At 39.4% G+C, this 20,316-nt stretch overlaps 1 protein-coding gene across 12 annotated transcripts in view; it reads left to right on the top strand.

The window, feature by feature from the left end:
• mtmr4 (myotubularin related protein 4) overlaps window positions 1–20,316 on the top strand; it is a 100,828-nt gene that overhangs the window by 42,640 nt on the left and 37,872 nt on the right. For 9 of the 12 annotated variants that reach the window (XM_052035380.1, XM_052035370.1, XM_052035372.1 and 6 more), the window contains 2 exons: window positions 8,736–8,825; window positions 17,867–17,983. In XM_052035380.1, coding sequence (XP_051891340.1) covers window positions 8,736–8,825; window positions 17,867–17,983 — 207 coding nt within the window. Of the gene's footprint in view, window positions 1–1,488; window positions 1,931–8,735; window positions 8,826–10,587; window positions 10,692–17,866; window positions 17,984–20,316 lie in introns of those variants that run through there. The other 3 variants (XM_052035369.1, XM_052035378.1, XM_052035381.1) reach the window with 2 other exon arrangements.

Here is a 20,316-nt window from a genome sequence, read left to right on the forward strand (position 1 = left end):
TGTATGCTTGTCCAGGCAATGACTGATGGGAAATAACAAATTTTTTTTCTGCAGGGGGATCTGACAGTGTAGCATTGCCCTCTATATCTCTGTTGTTGTGAATCACAACACACAGCGGTGTCTGAGTCACCAGTAGGGTGGGGCAGAAAAGGAAAACAAATGTCTGTATGAGATTGATGTGATTCTGTTTCGGTGGTTCTTTATCTGCTTATTGATTTTTAGGAGGAAGGTAGGATGAAAACACATGGCAAATTTTAACGGTACATTGCCTGAGATCTCTTTCTGACAGTTTTCCATGACAAATGGCTAAAATTGGCAATAGTACATTGTATTTTTAATTCTTTTCTAGCCATACAGTCTGCCTTGACCTGGTGCATGTGCAGAAAGCTATGTTTCACAATTGTCATTAACTAGGGATATTTTAATATTACAATATTTTAACAGATTAGATTATGATAGCCTACCTTTTGCTTCCTACCCTTTATTTTGCTCTGCCTGCATCTCTACTTCTTCCCCCACACATTGATCCCCATTTCTCCTGATCGCTCCCTTTTGCATATTCTGTGGCACTCTCTCCCCACTCCTCAGACATCTTGGTCTGTTATTGTGCTTTTAGCTTCGAATACTTTAACTGCCAGCAAGCCCTCCTCACTTCCCATCTGAATGACATTTCCTTCAATCATGCACAGCCTTTTATCCTGTCCTTTCCATCACCCATTATCTTCCATCATTGAACAAAAGGACCCATCCCACAAAAGTTTTTCTTTTAAGCACTAAAAGAAGATAGTAAGCTAGTATGATAAGTAAAAATATTTGTATAAATGGGTCACTGTATTACTGTTGGAGAGACAAATCATTTAATTGATTTTATCAGCTGTGAAAGCTCAAGAACACAAGAAAACAGGTGTAGGAGTGGGCCACCAGGCCCTTTAAACCTGCCCTGTCACTCAATGTGACCATGGTGATTTATGCTGGCTTCAACTTCTCTTCTGTGCCAGTTCCCAATAACCTTCAATTCCTCAATCTTTCACATATTTATCTGTCTCCACCATAAATACATCTGATGATCTGGTCTCCACCATCCTTTTGGGGGGCAGTGAATTCTAGAGATTCTCTACCCTCTGAGAGAAAAAAAATTCTACACACCTCGATTTTAAATGACAGACAGCTCATTTTGTAGCTATGATCCCCTTTTTTTTTGTCTCTCTTCCACCAGTGAGAACCTATCAACCTCTACTATGTAAAAACCCCCATGGGATCAAAGGTAAACAAAATAAAATGTGGGCTCAGGGCCCTAATTGGTAGACGTGGTGCCTGATGCAACTTTTGTTTGTGTGATACTCATTTTATAGACTATGCTTTCTAATAGTTTAATTTACAATGCACTTTATAATTATGCTCATTTGTTATAAAATTCAAGCATACGTGGAAACTGTTTTAGAAAAGGCTTAAATCTTCCAGTAAAACATTTTAAATGCCCAAAAAAATGCTTAAATTTAAGCTGCTTCTAGTGGATGGAAAGATACTTGAAGCGTGTGTCCAGTACAATAGCTGACTGCAGCTCTCTGCAGTGGGAGCTGCCTCTGATGCAGTACAGGTTGCACAGCACTGAGTGATGCTCTATAGGAGGAGCTACAATCCCTTTTCACTCCTTCCCCCAAGCAGTTGCACAGCTATGTGCACCTGCAGCAGAAAATCAGCTGATTGGACAAAGTCTGGAAAACGCTCCCGCTCCATTATTCACTTTCTAGGCCGTGTGTGTTCATCATTTTCTGTTTGATATCAGAGCAGCAGCGATGAAGGGGTTTGTGCCGGGGCTGGATAAATCCTCTGTGAATCCGTATAGGCTTCATGCACTGCAGAAACATACCAGCCTCCACTGAACATGAGTCTGGCTGCTCACGTCAGCTGTTCTATGCTGAATTGCTTTGTGAGTCTCTGCTGCTTTTTTTTTACTTCTATTGGCTTTGAGGCCTGTGCAGCCACGGGTTGCTAGATAATTTTTCAAATGCGACATGAGAGGGAAAACAGGCAAGGAATCCTGAAAATCATGGAACGTATTGCTGGTATTGGGAAGGAAAGGATGGCTGGTGACTAAGCATATTCTGTTCCACAGGGCTGAGACAGACATTGCTTTCAGGTGATCATGTTGGTATGTGGCTCGGCGTTAACGAGGAGTGTTTCTGATGTATGTTTTATTATTCTGGTTTTTTAAAAAAAATGTTTATTTGCTGCTTCACTCTTTAATATTTCATTCATTTTTCATTGTGGTTTATTATTTTCTTGCTTAAAGCATTTTTTGGGGCTATAATTCAAACAATATGATTCTTGAATCTTAAAGGAATGCAAAGTAAGGCCAGTATTTGTAAACAAAAAATTTGAAATGTGTCGATTTTGGTGACAGATAAGTAGTGCTGTTGGATCTAGAATTGTTGATGGGTGTCTCCAAAATTTCTTTATGTAACAAAAAATTACTGTTACTTCTGTCTGAAGCTCTGGCATGTTGGGAGGGGACTGCTATGACCTTTACAAATGCACCATTTAAAGTTATTGTGTGAAAGCAGTCAGTCTACACTGGTTTTAATCTTTGCTGACCAAGATTATGTAAATGATGTGAGACGTACCTTTTGTTATGTCTTCTGCACTGAGTTCCAGTGTCGATGCTCTTAAGGGTGTTTCCAGTCAGAGTTAAATAACTACTCAATAGTGCCACACAAATGATTCTTGATGAGCAAGATTTAAAATACTGTGGTTGGAAAATCTAAGTTGATGGACTATCGAATATTATGGCCTTAGTGGGAGGAAGCTCCAGATGTATAAACTGTAGAACACAATAGGATTTGGCTGGAGAGGGACTAGCTTAATGGGATATAACACACAATGGGGATTGATATTGCAAGACCCAGACTGATTTAGAACACACAAGAGATTGCAGTAGCTGGTCCCGTTTGATGGATTGTAGAATATCAGTGTTAGTGGAGGAGAGTTTGGATTGATGGTTTATGAACTAGGATTTAGTAAGAAGGGACTGAATATATAGCTCCCCAACACTATGATTGATATGAGAAGGCCCAGATTAATAGGTTGTGAAATATGGTAGAGATTTGTGGACTGAGATCTGGGATGATTTGCAAATTAAAATTGGTTTGTGAAGGCCAGGTGTTCAGTATCTAATTTACATAGTAATGAATTCACTTTTTAAATATTTTTTCTTTTTTATTTACCAAGTTCCAAAAATTGGGATAACCTGTTTACGTATGAAGGCAGAGTTGTACCTGGATTGTGTGAATGTGATCATGTGCATAGGCCAATTTTGAGTACTTACCTGGCATTATTTCTAAGAGCTTTGTATAAGTGCATGATACCAAACAGGTTCCTTGCTGCCTGATGCCAGCAGAGTTCATTTGATGGGGTGTTGTAATTTTCATGATAAATAATGAAAAGTACATTTGTTTGTACAGAAATTATTTATTTGTTGCAGAAGCAGAGTGAATATTGCAGCTTGCACAAAAGATGAATTCCAGCTCCAATCTCATGATTATCCAATAACAAAATACGGAATTTTGCATTCATCTAGCAAGGGCAGTGTTGTATATTAAATATAGTAATTGTAAAGCAACTCTATTAATCTCGCACTCAGTTTAAAAAAAAATTTTACTAATATTAAGCATGTATATTCCACAAAACAATGTGCTGGTTATGTACAATGTACAGTATCCACTTTAATCAATGTTTTGTGCATGGCATTCAACATATGGGGTATATACAATGCACTTAATCTGTTGTACTTTTTATGGTACTTTGTTGGTTCATTCTTTGCCTGCCTAATATATATGTTCTTTGGTAGTTTTCAACAACTAAACCTCTATCAGCACTTGATGGTCAAGAATAGCCTGGTTGATGGCTTTTCGCAAGATATTTTGTTAGACAATTGCGACCATATCTGTTGACCTCCTTGCATCCCAGCTTGCGTTTACTACTTTGGCTGTGTATACTTTTCCTTATGCACACCATTGCCAATGCTTTCTCAAAGGGGTATGTAAACCACTATAGCTCCATCATTCAAAACATTCTGCAGCAAGACATCCCAATAACTAATAAGGGTATATTAAGCTGGCTCCTTGTCTTCAATTCTTGCCGATCTGCACTTGCCTGGCTGGGCTGGATGCAGAGTGCTTATAGAGTTTAGTGCATCTGTCAGGCATCGTGCGCAACAGAAGGGGCTTTAACACGTGGTAGGCCTTGGATGGAAGTCGGCTCGTAGCCTTATGACAAGGGGCACATCTAGAGGCTGACCTTCTCCGTGTGTCAGTTTTATACAACTGCAGTGTGACTTCCCTACTTCTTACTCGCCCTGACTGATGAAGGCGAATATACCACATGCCTTCATTACCACCCTATCTACTGGTGTTGCCACTTTTGGCAATTATGGACTTGCACCCCAAGATCCCTCCATACATCAATGCTCCTAAGAGTCCTGCCACTTACTGTATAGGCACTTAATATTCCAGAACACTATGTTCAGAAAAAATGGGGAAGGGCAAAAAGGGTGAGGACAGTGCTAATTAAGGAAGGTAATCTAGTGCTGGAGAAAGAGGATGTACCTGAGAGGTCAAATCCATTTGGTTAGAGTTAAGAAACCTGAGAAGAGCCATCATGCTACCGGGGGGATATTTGGTTATTCAGGGAGATAAAAATAAATCCACACAGATATTAGAGAAATGTAGTGCAATGTTATGGTAACTTGTTAACCCAGGGTTGATTAGAATAATGTCGAAGTAAAGGGCATAGAATGGGAGGGATTTCTGAAATGTGTTCGGGAGAATTTCTTCAATCAGTAGGTTTCTGAATCTAATGAGGAAGAAGGTGGTGCTGGGATCAGCCAGTTGGACCAAGTGTCAGTAGGAGATCACTTGTGGAGCAGTAATAATTGGGTAATGATATTTTAGATTAATGGAGGGAGGCAAGGAGGATTGTAAAATAATACTTCTAAATTAGAGGAGGGTTAATGTCAGTGGAATGAGAAGAGATCTGGCCAGGATAAAGTGGAACCAAAGTAATTTAAACTAGAGGTAGATTTTTTTTGAAGAAGTATATTTTTGAAAGATCAGGTGATTGAGGGTTATGGGGATCTGGCACAGGAGGATTTGAAGCTTAGGGTAGATCAGCCAGTGGGGTAGGCTAAATAAATCAGGTGTCCTATTCCTATTTTTTTAATATTGGTGCATAACATTATGACTAAACAATGGGTGAACCTTAGATGATACTTTAGGCAAAAATGAGGTGCATTCTTCAAGAGCCAATGGTAAGGGAATCAAACTGAGAAATCCCCAGATGACAAAAGCGATAGAGAAAATAATGCAAGAAAAAAGCAGGGTCCTGATGCACATCAATTTCAGTATTCTGAGAGGGGGAGTGAAAGGGAAAATAAATAAAGGGAATATGAAAAGAAAATGGTAGTTTACAAAGGGGTTTCAAAAATATCTTCTCGAGATATGTACATATTAGGAGGAGGGATGGAGCCATATATACATGGAATAAGTAACCTATGCAGAAAGGATACCTGGAATACTGAAGTACTTTATATCAGTTTTAACCACTGGAGAGGATGCTGCTAAAATCTTGATAGAATGGGAAGTAGTGGAGAGAGTGAACAGGGTAAAACCTGATGATAAAGTGGTACTTGCAAGGCTGGTTATGCTTAAAGTGAAAAACTCGTCTGGTCTGTATAGATTGCATCCTAGGTTGCTGTAAGACATGAGGGTGAAGGTTGCAGAAGGATTCATCATAATCGCCCAGTTCCCCTTGAATTCAAGGGAGGAACTGGAGGTATTTGAATAACACTTGATCTCAAAAGGGAGTGCAAGGACATGCAGTGCAGTCAAGTTAATCTAGTCGAAGTGGTGGGAAAATTTTTTAATATATGGGGATGATATTAATAGCCACTTGGAAGAGTTTGCATTGATAAAGAGTCAGTAAGGATTTGTTAAATGCAAGTCGTTTGATTGAGCTGATGGAACTTTTCTTGAGGCTGAAGAAGATGTAATGGATGTTGTCCCACATGGAAGACTACTCGGAGAAAAAAATCAGGATTAAGCCATCCAGCTCTCCAAGCCAGCTCTGACCTATTGAGGTCATGGTTGATCTTGTACCTCAGTGTTGTTTCCCCATAGTATTACTGAATCTTTGATTCCCTTAATATCCAGAAATCTATCAATATCTATTTTGAATGACTGACACTCCACAGCCTTCTGGGATTGAGAATTCCAAATGTTTCCCACTCTTTTGAATGAAGAAATTTTTCCTCATCTAGGTACTAAATGGCCAACCCCTTATTCTTAAATTGTGTCCCCAGTCCTAAACTCAGGAGGGGAAACCATCTACCTGCATCTAGCCCATCAAGTTCTTTGACAATTTCAGTAAAATCTCCTCTTGTTCTTCTAAACTCTGGAGAACATGTTCCCAGTCTACTAACTTTTTTTCCTCAAATGGCAAGCTCTGTCCCTGGAGTCAGTCAGATGAATCTTCATTGAACTCCCTCCATGGCAAGTATGTCCTTTCTTGTGTAAGAAGACCAAAACGGTACATGATACTTGTGTGCAATCTCACCAAGGCCCTATACGATCTCAGTAAGATGTCATTGCTTGTGCAATCAAAACCTCTCATTACAAAGGCTAGCACACTATTTACCCTTCTATTGCCTGTTGCATCTGCATGTCAACCTTAAGTGATTTGTGTACAAGCCCACTTGGTCCCTTTTGAGTATCTGTACTACCCACTCTCTCTCAATTTAACAGATATTTTTCTTTTCTGTTGTGTTCATCAAGGTCATTAACAGCAAGGACTGGAATTTGCCTCCATTTACCATGGACATCTGCCTTTGATTTTTAGTCTGGAGGATGGTAAACAGTGATGTTTCCAAAGAGTTAGTGCTGGGACCAATGCTTTTTTGTAATTATTGTACGTTAATAGCCATGGTGCACAGCGTAAAATTTCCAAATTAAAGATGATGCAAAGCTTGGAAGTGTCAAATATGGATAAAGCAGATGAAATTTAATTCAGACACGTGAAACGATGCTCTTTCACAGAAAGAAATAGTCTAGTATCTTGAATCTAAGCAGAGGAAATTATGAAGGCATGAGGGGTAAATTGGTGGGGATTGACTAGGAAACTACATTAAACAGTATAGCAAATAAAGAGAATTCATGGTGTACAAAAAAAATTGTGGCTAATAGGGGAAATTAACGATAGTGTTAAATGAAAGGAGGAGACTTGCAAAGTTGCCAGAAATAGCTGTGTGCCTTGGGGTTGGGAGCGTTTTAGAACTTAACAAAGGAGGACCAAGAAATTGTGAAAGAAGGAAGTGGAGTTTATTGTCATCTGCACAGGTCTAATGAAAAACTTAGTTGCAGCAGCGTCATAGGCACATAGCAGCACATAAATAGCATTCACAAGAAAAGTATAAACATAAATTAGACACAATTCTTACAAGAAAGAACACAAAAAAAGTCTATTTTTGTGCAAAGTGGTCATAGTGTTGCTAAGCTGCAGTGATTGGGGTTTTGCCGGTTGAATATTGAAGTAAACTAGCAAGAAATGTAAAAACTTACTATAGTTTTGTAAATAGAGACTGGTGAGGGAAAATGTGGGTCCCTATAGACAGAGATGGTAGAATTTATAATGGAGTAAGTAAATGGCAGATTATACTTTATGTCTATCTTCACAGGAGGATGCAAAATTACTGCCAGAAATACCAGAGAGCCAAGGGTCTAGTGTGAATGAGAAACTGAAAGAAGTTGGTATTAGTAAAACAAAAGTACTGGAGAAGTTAGCAAGACTGAAACCTCATAAATCCCAAGAACCTGATGATCTGCATCCTAGTGTTTTGAAAGGTAGCTACAGAGATAGTAGATGCATTGGTAATTATGTTTCAATGTTCCATGGACTTTCCAAATGATTCCTGCAATTTGGAGGGTAACAAATGTGGTCCCACTATTTATGAAAGAAAGTAGAAAGAAAATCGGGAATCCACCAATGTGTTAATTTAACATTAGTATGCTGATGTTAAATGCTGGAATCTATAATGATCAATCTAATAACAGAACACCTAAGGCTTTGAGTGAGCTGGGACTTCTATTTATTAGTTTATACTTTTTCAATTATTTCTTGTTGATATTTCAGTCTATTCAATTCTGATTTTGTTTTGAAAGCTCTTAATTCTAAACTCTAACGAACACCCAGATGACTTAAGAAAATGATATGCCAAGCAAAAGAAAAATGGTGTAATGCTAGAAATCTGACAAAAACTGAATATGCTGGGAATACAGGCATCATCTGTGGAGAGGGAAAGAAATTTAGCTCATTTTCTTTCTAGAGAAGCTGCTTGATTTGTTGGGAATTTCCAGCGCAGTGTAGTCAAATTCAAGCCATGTACTCTGGAAGTCTGAGCAAAATTTGTTGATCAGGGTGTCAGGGGAGTACTGATTTATTGAAATATTTTAAAACTTTCCTTTGTTTGTAGAAATGTAATATCCATTTTGGGTCAGCATAGCAATGGGTCCCATTATTGTATTTTCATTTAATATCGTACAGAATAAAAATGTCAACATTATCACCTTTTTCTAAGCCCACATAAGGTCTTGTACCTATTGTAGTAGTTACCCAATTCTAGGTGTACCTTGCATGTTCTGAGGTCAATGTCCACCTTATTGACCTGTTCCTGCTTTTATTGACAGGGTGAGGAGGGGCCACCCAGTTTGGAGTACATCCAGGCCAAAGACCTATTCCCACGGAAGGATCTGGTGAAGGAAGAGGAGGACCTGCAGGTACTTCTGCAATGATGTTGTTCATGAATGGGCATTTGTCTGTCCCTGGAAGTGTGGGTCAAGCCTCCTTCCTTTTCTAAATTTGAAGTGGGGGAGGGGGGGTGGTGGGGGTGGAATGGGATTTCAGACATCTTGTTATAACACAACTGAAGAAGGTTTAACTACTTTTCTTGACATGGTTTTGCAAGGTCTGCTTTTGAGACATTTTACATTAGCACTTGTCTTTGCAGTTGGATTAAAGTAATTTTAATTATAAGGTTCGGGGGGGGGAAAAAGCAGCATTTGGCTTTAATCACTCCACTGAAGGCTGAATGGGCATCTTCTTTGTTGTAATTTCTATGACGTAGATGCTCTTGTCTGTTGCAACATTAAACACTGTGTTTGTTCTCACTCTGTAGTACTTTTGGGGTTACCTGGTGGAAGAATGAAACAAATTCAAAGTAGAAGTGTATGTAACACGCACTGCTTCAGCAGCTAGTTGGGATCGAGGGTAACTATCCTGGGGCAGAAGTGTCTGATGGGTCGAGCGAGTAGGTAGATTGTCATGTAGTGTCTCCTTCTGCCAATTTAGCAGGGTTTCTGCTCCTAAGTCAAGTTTCTCAGTGTCATTCCGAATGCTCCATTTTCTACTTTGAGCAGTCACAGGACAGGGAGTTTTAGGAGTCAGTGGGGATATTGAAATTTTTTGCAAGGAGGCTTTAAGCACACCCTTGACTCTGTTGGCTTGGTAATCTCTTTCCGTGATAAACCTTGGATCAGTTTGTCTGATGCAGAGACTGGTGTTGGAGAAGCAAATGAGAATGGCCTGCACAATGGAGCCAGTTGAGTGTAATTAGAGCCTTGATGGTGGAGATATTGGCCTGGGAGAGGACATTGACATTGTTTGCTTATCCTTTCAGTGAATATGGAAGATTTGTTAGAAGCAATGTTGATGGTACCTTTTTGGTTCTTATAGGTGCATGTTGTAGGTAGTCCATGAGTTTTTTGTTAATATAACGTCTGGAGTCTTGATCTACAAAAACCTTTTTCCTCAATAAACCAAAGACTGTGCTGTTGAATTGAAAGCTGTGGTGGATTTCATCAATATCTGCCTTTGCTGAGGGGTAGCTCTTGAGATATGGAAACAGTCCATGTTTTCTAGGGGCTTGTTGCAAGCCTTTACTATTGGAGGGACTGTTGTTATACAGTGGGAGCAGTGTGGTAGGGGTCCTTATGGATATTGAGTGTAAGGCCTGGCCTCTTCTATGTATCATACTGATGATGGCTCGGAGCTCAATTTCTGAGGGTGTACAAATATAAGCATCGTGTTCATGAAGCGGCTCGACCACTGAGGTTAAGTTATCTTTGGTTCTGAAATGTAGTTGCCATAGGTTGAACAGTTTCCCATTAGTTCTGAAGATCAGCTCGGAAGATTAACTCCATGGGGAAGTTTTTTGGGGATGAGGTAAAGCAGTGCAACAAGAAAGATCGAGAAAAGTGCCAGAACAACAACGCAGCCTTGTTTGACACTGATCTTCAATAAGATTGGCTCTGTTGCAAACCTGTCAGTTAGGATAGTGGCTTGCATGCTATCATAAAGCATATGCAAGACGGGGGCAAATTGCTGCAGGCGGCAGAATTTGAGAAGAATACTCCATACCTCCCTCTTAATGAAGTCAAAGGCTGAAGGGAGGTTGAGAGAGGCCATGTGCTGCTCCCTGTATTTGTCTTGATTTGTGAGGTAATGCAGAATGATGGTTATGTCCACTGTGCCTGTAGATGGATGGAATTCACTGCATTTTGAGGAGCCTCTCCTCAGCCACTGTGAAAGAAGATGAGGAAGACCCTGGCACCGACTTTCTCTGCAGCAGACAGGGACCTCCCTCTGTAGGTACCACAGTAGGACATCTCCTTTCTTCAAGGTGGTCACAATTATGGCATCTCTGAGCCCTTCTAGAGTGTCTTCCTCTTTACAGGTATTGACAGAGTGAATTTGTGACTGAAGCTCCTCATTCCCAGGTTTGAGATTTCAAAGTCGAAGTTGAGTTTATGGTCATATGCGCAAGTACATATATGCACAGGTGCAATGAAAAGCTTACTTGCAGCAGCAAGTTGTACACAAGTTTTGCAAGAAAGAACACAATTAGAACAAAACAAAGTCCATTGTAGTGCAAAGTGATCATAGTGTTGCTTTACTGAGGTAGTGATTAGGGTTATGCAGGTTGGTTCAAGAACCGAATGGTTGAAGGGAAGTAGCCATTCTTGAACCTAGTGGTGTGGCACTTAAGGCTTCTGTATCTCCTACAAAAAGATGGCATAACCCAAATGGTGGGGATCTTTGGATGTTACCGCCTTGAGGTAGAGCTTCCTGTGGATACTACCGATGGTGGGGAGGGATGTGACCGTGATGTATTGGGCTGAGTTCATTACTCTGCAGCTTCTTGCATTCCTGTGCGTTCAAATTGCTGTACCAGACCATGATACTGTCTACTCCTAACACCATGTTGTATTTTAGTTTGGACATTGCCTTTTATAACCTTGTTAGTCATCAGTAGTGGAAAGGGTGGATCAAATTGATTTGTGTGGAATGGTGTCAGGGGAGGATTAGGTCATGGATGGTGTCACCGGTGAGGCTGTACTGCACCTGCGCAGATATAACATCCTTGATAAGTTCACCTCTGTTCTTGACTTTCAGTAGGGCATTGATTTTACAGCCAGTTGTATGGCTATTAGTCATTACTTCCCTTGTATGTATTTGTTTAATTTCTTCATATTCCTTCTGGCTTTCGTAATCACTTCAACCATTTAGCCACCTGGTCTTGTGATTATACCTCTGCATAGGATGTCTGTTCCCACATATGCTTATCTCTGTTCTCTTCTCAGGGATGCTGGGATAGATCGGGTATCTTAAAGCTGTCTCAGCTACTTTCTCACGTTGATACCAGCTATGTGTCCAGATGTTAACGTTGACCCATTCAGTTTTCCAGTTCGCATTTCATCATGCTTTTGTTACCTGTCTCTTTTCCTTTCTTTCTCCCCTTCTCTCCCTCACTATACCCTATAACTTGTAACTAGCAAGTAGCTCGTAGTGTAGTGGTTAGCATAACACTTTTACAGCTCCAGTGACCCAGGTTCAATTCCGGCCACAGTCTGTAAGGAGTTTGTACGTTCTCCCTGTGTCTGCATGGGTTTCCTCCGGGTGCTCCGGTTTCCTCCTACATTCCAAAGACGTGTGGGTTAGGAAGTTGTGGGCATGCTATGTTGGCGCTGGAAGTGTGGTGACACTTGCAGGCTGACCCCAGAACACTATGCAAAAAGATGTATTTCACTGTGATTTGATGTCTAATTGTGACTAATAAAGATATCTTATCTAGCTGGCTAATTGGAATCATGAAAATATTAACTTGTAACAAAACTTCCCATGTTCCTCATGACATTTCTGCACGTGTACTTAATTGACCATTTAAATTTGCAGACAGGGGAGCCTGGTAATGAATAAAGTACCCCTGAAACAAGTGCAAAGACTTGATAATTGCTAATTTTTTAAGTGCTGGAAAAGCTCAGCAGTTGTACAGTATTTGTGAAAGAGAAATGGTTAACATTTCAGGTCAGAGACCTTTTGGTATAACTGGGAAATTCAGATAATAAAAGTTTTTCAGTTGCAGAGAAGGTAGTGTGTGGAATGGATAGGACAAAGGGAATATCTGTGCTGGGATGAGGCCAGGTCAAAAGCATTAATAGGAGCAGTTAGAGGTGATTGCAGTTTGTGCTGTTGGGTTATAGGACATGACCAAGAGGTCAGGCAGTACTAATGGAAAGGGAAGAATTGAGCCAATGTCATAATTTGTTAATTTTCTGTATCAGACAGGCAATTCCAACGTAAGAGAGTTGGAGAATTTGAAAGAGTCCAGAAAATTGCAGTGTGCCCAGGCAGAAGATGAGATGTAGTTTCTCAAATTTGCTTTGTACCTCATTATAATGGTGTAGGAGGCTCACAGACTAGTCAGAGTGGGTGTGGGAGGGAAAATTAAAGTGGTAGGCAACTGAAACTCAAGATTTCTCCTGCAAATTGAATGCAGGCATTCTGCAAAGCACTTGTCAAATCTATGTATGATTTCTCCAGGACACAGGAGACCACATTGTGATCACCAAATGCAGTACACAAGATTGGAAGTACACTGCAATTATTTTGACTTCCAATCCATCACCACAAATCTAAATTGTGCCAGTTTAGAGAGAGATTACTATTTGAGCATCTTGCTGATAGAGATTTGCATTTATATGGTACCTGTTTCTACCTCGATGGCCATCAAAGTATTTTTGAAGTGTCTTTACAGTAATAATGTATGGGGGGGGGGGGAGAAGATCTCCACCTCTGCCCTGCCATTAATGTTATTTAATGTTTTCCCACTTCCCACTCCTGTTTTCTTTAAAATTTTATGGTGAACCTGAATATAAATTTCAAGAAGAGAACAATGGTGATTGGGATGCCATGATGAGGAGTTGCACAATATTCATGATTTCTGTCAAGCTATTGAAGCTTTGGTCATCACTAGATTGACAATTTCCTTCACATTCTCCATATAACTAAGTCATGAGTTTGGATTTCTTGCAAGAACTTCTACCAATAAGCTGACTGAGGGGGAAAAAAAGTTATTTACAGCTGTTAACATCCTGGATCTGGTTTCTGATTACCAGCACACATCTTTAATCATAATATTGGGTTACAAGTTTTCGACTGTGGAGTTGGCTGGAGGTGGGTTGATGCTTTGCCCTTTACAGTGAGAGCTAAATGGTTTTTTTTTTTAAAGAGTAGAATGAGGAAAGCTAAATTTGACAGTGGATAGCACTCACAGCTGCTCCTCTTGCTAGACAGGCCAGTTTTAGATTCTTATTTTGCACATTAGTCATGCTAGTCACCTGAATTTAATTCAAACTCATCCATTCCTCTGGCCCCGATGTCACTGACTATCACTTATTACAATGCAAAAATAAAGATTACCCCTCCAGTGTCTTTTCTAATGTTAACAGACCCAGGCTGTGTTGTGTCTCTCAGTCTGATTAGCTTCTTCACTGCATCTTTAGAACTACCAGGAGATCCATCCTGTAATATGGTGATCTAGCTGATGCAGTTAATGCAGGAGTATGGATAAAATGATCTTCAGGTTATAAATGAGAGCCAAAAAAATCTTTTTGTTATGCAGTATTTCATTTGGACCCTGAAGCAGTTTGAGGCTGTTATGGAATTGCTGTATTCCTTTTACCATTAGGGGTGGGAGCCTTTCAAGAGTGGTCTGGCCTCTGAGTGACACATTTGGCCACTTCTTTCACTGGTGGCAGCAGTATATGTACTAGTTTTGATAAATAATGTACTTTTCTGTCCAAAATGTTGTATGCAATGTAACCTATATCAGCTCTGGCAGTAGACTAGATAATGTATGTATTTGCATTGGAGAACTGCTTCCTGACACATTTTTGTGCTTCAACCATGGACTTTATGGTTTTGGAAATATTCTATATATTTTCAACAATTGAAGTTACTTTAGCTGTTAAATCACAATGAATATAATGACCAGTGTAGGTCTGGCCATGATGGCAGGAGTGAATTAACTTTATTGTCCAGTCTGCCATTATTCTTTGTCATTCCTCTGTCATTCACATGCTTGGCCAAAGGATTTGGAATGGCAAGGATAGTTCTCATTTCCTTAACGTTGGATTGTTTTAGTCAAGATGTTGCTGAGGCAGTGATATCCATAATTCTACAATGCTTATTATGGCTAAATATCAAACAGTTCGAGCAATTATCTGGAAAAGAATTGAGATTTGTCTTTCAAAAGAGATATCAGCTGCTGCATTGGTGCCTCTTGGCAATGTTAAAGTATTAGTTATCCAGCACCACTGTTACTAAAATCTAGTGAATCCTCCTTGGAAGCAAGGCCAATAAACCCAAATGACCTCTACTACTGGTACTTAAAACAGGTGGGCTATTTTTCAGTCTGCTTGTGCAGATCTGTTTTTGCCCAGTGCTGAAGAAATTGTAGAGAAATAAAGGACTGCAGATGCTGGAATCTAGATGAAAAACATGATGATGCTGGAGGAACTCAGCAGGCCAGGCAGCATCCATAGAGAAAAGCAGGTCGTCAATGTTTCGGGTCAGTACCCTTCTTCAGGACTGAAGATAGGAAAAGGGGAAGTCTAATATGTAGGAGGGAAAAGTAGGAGCAGTGATAGGTGGACAACAGAGGGGAGGCGAGGTGGACACAGGGCGGTGATAGGTAAATGCAGGTAAGATTGTAATAGGCAGGTGCGGGGGAGGAGGGGAGAGCAGATCCACTGGGGGTGGGGAGAGGCTAGGAAAGGGGAGAAGGGAAGAAGTATGTCAGGATCAGGTTTTATGAGCAAGATTTAGTTATATTGTTGAATCTACCTGGAATGGGCATGTTAATTCCAACACCAATTTCAACACCAACAACCTTGTATTGAAAATACTATTTGTATTATAATAACTGTTGCTACTAGGAGTTCTGTAAAATTTGAGTTTCAGAATTACAATGGTGACTACACTTAAAGTACTTCAGTTTTTCCGATTTTCTTGGAACAACCCCAGCTTGTTAAGAGCATTGAATAAGTTCTCCTTCTTGCAATTTTTTCTTATGTTTATTTGACAAGTTGGAAAGTACCCAGTGCTACAAAAGCAGAAAGTCCTAAACTAAGCTTGTGTCTTCAGAGTGCATTTTGATCTATGTAATGCTAAAGTTGAGTCGAGGTTGAAGTTAGTCTGTTATAAGGAAGTGGCAAGTATTTGAATGATTTTGTTTGGATATTTAAGGAGAGAAGAGACAGCAGGAAACGACTAAGTAGTTTGCCTAACGCCCATTATTGAGAGAGTGCTGGAATCCAGTGTTAAGGCATTAATAGTAGAACACTTAAAGTCATAGGACAATCGAGCTGAGTCAACATGGTTTTATGAAAAGGAAATTGTGTTCAACAGCTTTTCTAGAGTTTGTTGAGGATATAACAGCAGGGTTCATGTAAAGGAACCAGAATATGTAGTGTGTTGAGATTTCCAAAAGCCATTTAATAACCTCATGGACCCTTCCAAAATCCAAGGAATTTTGGTGCATTGCTGCCAAGTTGTACACTTTCCCTACAGCTACTTCCTTTAAGGCACCAGGCCGTTGGGTCCAGGGAACATCAGCCTTTAGCCCCATTTATTTGACTTGGTGGTGGTACCACATCAGGAGTTCCAGGATTTTGATCCATTGACTATGATGAATGTTGATATTTCTAAGTCTACTTGAAATAAGGCTTGTAGGAAGTGAAACTTGTGAGTAATGGTGTTCCCACCCATCTGGTGCCCGGGTGTTCTAGGCATGGATGTTGCCAGTCTGTAATGCAGTGCAGTTTCTAGGTACAGTAAACCTGATCTGCTATCTGATGGTTCATCATCTGACTCACTAGGTTCAGTTCCCGCTTTTAAAGTCACTCAGGGCCCTGGCCCTGCCCTCCCTTTATTCACACTGGGGATGGACTTCCTATGGAATAACTGGCATTGCATGACCTCCATGGGCCTTCCAGCTCTTAAGCATGCATTGACTCCCATTTGAATGGGTGTGCATTGGTTCCTGAAAGCTTTTTGTTTTAATTTGTGGGTTTTGGAAACTTTTAGTGTGTACGGGTGCTTTTTAAATTTAAACATGCACAAACGGTTTGAGAGCCTGTGAGCAGGGTGTTACAGGCTGTAAATGTAGTTCTGCGAGTCCTGTACCGAGACAACTCCTGTGGTGTTCAAGGCCACACCAAGTTTGTAGGAGAAAAGGCTGCCAGCAGCAGACTGTACTCCAGGCCATACTGAAACAGTTCAGCACAGGGGCAGGCAGACTACTATTTTTGGACGATAGAAAGAAGATCTTTCCTGGTGAGATGGCACAGGCCACTTCTTCCATTGTTCCTGTCCAAACTCTCTTTTAAAAAGTAATCCAGTTAATACCATTCCCCAGTCCTGTTCCTGAAGCCTGCAAATTTTCTCCATTTTCAGGAATTTATTTCTTAAAGTTAACTTTAAATCCTCTTCCACATACCCACGCATTTCAAGGCAGGACATTTAAATTCTTAACCTGTTGATATTTTTATTTATAATTAACCTTCATCTCTCCTCCTGTTTACTATAAATTTAGGTTCCTTGAGTGTTTCAGCAGAAATAATTACTGTAGGTTTTAAACATTTTTAAAATTGTTATCCTACTTCATCCCTTCTGTGTTCTTTTTCCTTCTTGATATCTGTCCCATTCTCTATCATTCTCTATTCTATCTGTTCTCCTGTTGCTCCTCTTCCACCCATTCTGCCCACCCATCCTCATTTGTTATACTCTATCACATATTATTCTTCAAGTTTCTGTTGATGCTCCTCCCCTGCCTATGAATTTTGGTTCTTTGGTGATTTCATCATACTTGCTCTTAATGCAGTCATTTAGTTCAGAGTGCTTTACTTCACAAATTTATCCCATTTCCAATGTATCTTCTATTTCTTATCATACTTGCAAGCTGTGAAATCCTTTCCTATGTTTTTTTTGTGTGAGTTTAATTTTACTATGGTCTTCATTCAGAAAATAAAATGTGGACTAACAGAATTAATGAGTGAAGAATCAATAGTTGATTGTTTTAAATATTTTAATAAAGTAGCTTTGTCACATACGTAGTACAGTTTTTTTGAGAGCAAGTTGTATGAGAAGACAAGGGTGTTCACGTGGCCTGAATAATATGCAGTTTTTGTACCTCATCTATCATGAACCAACTGTATCTTGGAAAACCACAAAATTAGGAATTCATATGCTGGGTAAATATCAATATTAGATTAATGAAGAAATAAGTCTTATCAGGTAGGAAATAGAAATAAATTTGATGCAGGGCAAGGTAATTTTGTGGAAGAAAGTTTTTGATGGTTCCACAATGCAATGCAACCATAATCTATCAATGATCTGGATTCTTATCCAAGTATTGAGGGGGGGAGAAAAGTGTGTTTTCCAATGAATACAGTTTTAACATTGTCTTTTTTGTTTTCAGATTCCTTTTCCGGTACTCCAGGGTGAAGGTGTGGAATACCTGGGCCGTGCAGATGATGCTATAATCGCTATTTCCAATTACAGGCTGCACATTAAATACCAGGATTCTCTAATCAATGTAAGCAATATTTTAATGAATGGCATCTTCAATCTCCTGTAACCTTGTAACAACTTAGCCTGTCAAGTTTTAGAATTTTTGTAAGTGGATCAGATAGATTTGTTGCATCCACTATCACATTAAGCTATTATCTCTCTGTTTGTGGCCACTTCCCTTCTGTTGGCAAGAATAGGGAATGCACTTTTCTGCAAGTAATGCACCCAAGTTATTGAAATGTAACCACATAAGTAGAATTAAATACTAAAGGGTAGAAAGGGGAGGGTATTCTTTAGTTGAAGAAGGCAAGTCAAACTATGATCTAATCCCTCCATGGAATTGTAGCAATTTGATTATGGAGCTCAGGTTGGTATTGTTCATGGATTGAAATTATGTGTTTTCCACTTGTGGGTCTGCCTGTCTCTGAATCTCTCACTTGTTTTCTTTCTTCTGTCCTTGTTTGCTTTGATCTTTTTCTCCTTTTAAGATCTTTAATCCCTTCTGTTTCTGTATGACTCTTGCATACTTTCTCTTTTATAAATACATCTCGCATGTTCTCTCACTGTTTCATTTACTTCTACCACACAAGAAAGGCCTAGAAGCAGAGTCTGATCTTTTGCTAACCACAAGTTATTACTTCCATACCTTGATCTTGTTGTTGCTCTCAACTCCTATTTATACACTCAGAGGATCTGGCACACTGCTACCCTTGTTGATAACCAAAATTTCCTTTTAAGTCTTTCAACATATATTTGTTGACCTCTTTAATTTTCTGTTAAAGCAAAAGAAAATCTACATTTACAGTTAGCCTAATTGTAAAACAGTATTATAGACAAACATTGCTATGGGTTTAAATCATGGGGACCAAATTGTTAAATGTTCTACCTTGAAATCTAAACTACGTATTGATTATGTCTTCACAACGCTCAGTTACTATATAGGTCCCAATGGTAATCAGTATTTTGAAATGAACCTGTTTGAGACACCAGTGCCATTTTGATCTAGTCAACCAAATGTCATTTGTTTAACCTTTAGATGTTCCAAAAATGTCCAATTTGCATTAGTTCTCCATCTCATCCTGAAAGATTAGGACAAGCTGATTGCAATTGGAACATCCCAGCTGATTGCCAATATGGGAAGAGTCATTAAGCAATCATGATAACCTCGCAGCAGCTGTTTAACTTGAAAGAGTCAAATGAATAAATATATATTGGAATTTTAGTTGAATTTGAGAACATTCAAGGTTCAGCAGAAAATGAGATAGTCCGGAGTGAGGAAGCACAGCCACCTGTTTGTCACCTGGGACTTGTGTTCATAATTGTTTAAATAATAAAACCTCATCACTGTAAATTGAAGAATCCGCAAATCCTAATTTCCAATTCGGGTTCGTTTTTCAAATGATGCAGATCACAGATTTGCTACCAGCATAGAATTGCATTTTGCTTTAGACTTGATTATAGAGCTTCTTGTGTAATTGCGAGTGTGTGTCTCTGGTGTAGGGGATCCAGATTTAATTCTGACAAGATGACTTGGGTAACTTGGCTCATGAGGATCCCACTCACTTCCAAGTGCGAAGATTGTTCATTTAAGACCAGAGTTTGAGTGTATAATCTAACCTAATAAAAACTTGCATTTATATTGTGCCTTTTAACAAAAGGTCAATAAATATTTCACAGAAACTTTGATTGGGTAATATTTAGGAAATACTCAGATAACCAAATCTAAGTTATTTTGAACTGAGCTTAGATAACTTCTGAGTTGCATCTTAAGAGATAGAGAAGGAGAGGGAGATGGAGGTTTAGAGATGGAATTCTAGAGTTTAAGCCATAAACAGCTAGACATTTGCCTGGGGTTGGACAAAGTTAAATTAGGGCTGCTTGTGCCCATGGAAGGTTGTAGAACTAGAGAAAATTTATAATTTTAAAAAAAAGAGGAATTTGAAAACAAGGATGATAATTTTAAAATTTGAGGTGTTTCCCAGTCCCAAGACAACGGAGGCTAGTGACTAGTTGGTGATATAGGATATTAGGGTATGGTGTGAGTTGGACTATGTAAAAACATTCACCCTTACAGAATTCACAAATCGCTACCGAAAAATTTGAGACACAGAGTAAAATTTGCTCTCTCAGAATTTATTGGGGGTGGGATAAATAAATTTCAACCTGCATTTCTTGACACGTGCAGATGTTTATAGTTCTTAGGTAATGACTGGCAATATTATAGTGTGGAAGGATGGAGATTATATGTGCTTGCAGTATGAATCAATATGTTACACAAAAGATGAGTTTGAGGCAAGCAATTTATGAAGATGTTGCCATTCTTTGAAAAGTTGCTGTTAAAAGTGACTAGGAGATGTG

This window comes from Pristis pectinata, chromosome 21 (assembly GCF_009764475.1).
Source record: "Pristis pectinata isolate sPriPec2 chromosome 21, sPriPec2.1.pri, whole genome shotgun sequence".
Lineage (NCBI taxonomy): Eukaryota > Metazoa > Chordata > Chondrichthyes > Rhinopristiformes > Pristidae > Pristis > Pristis pectinata.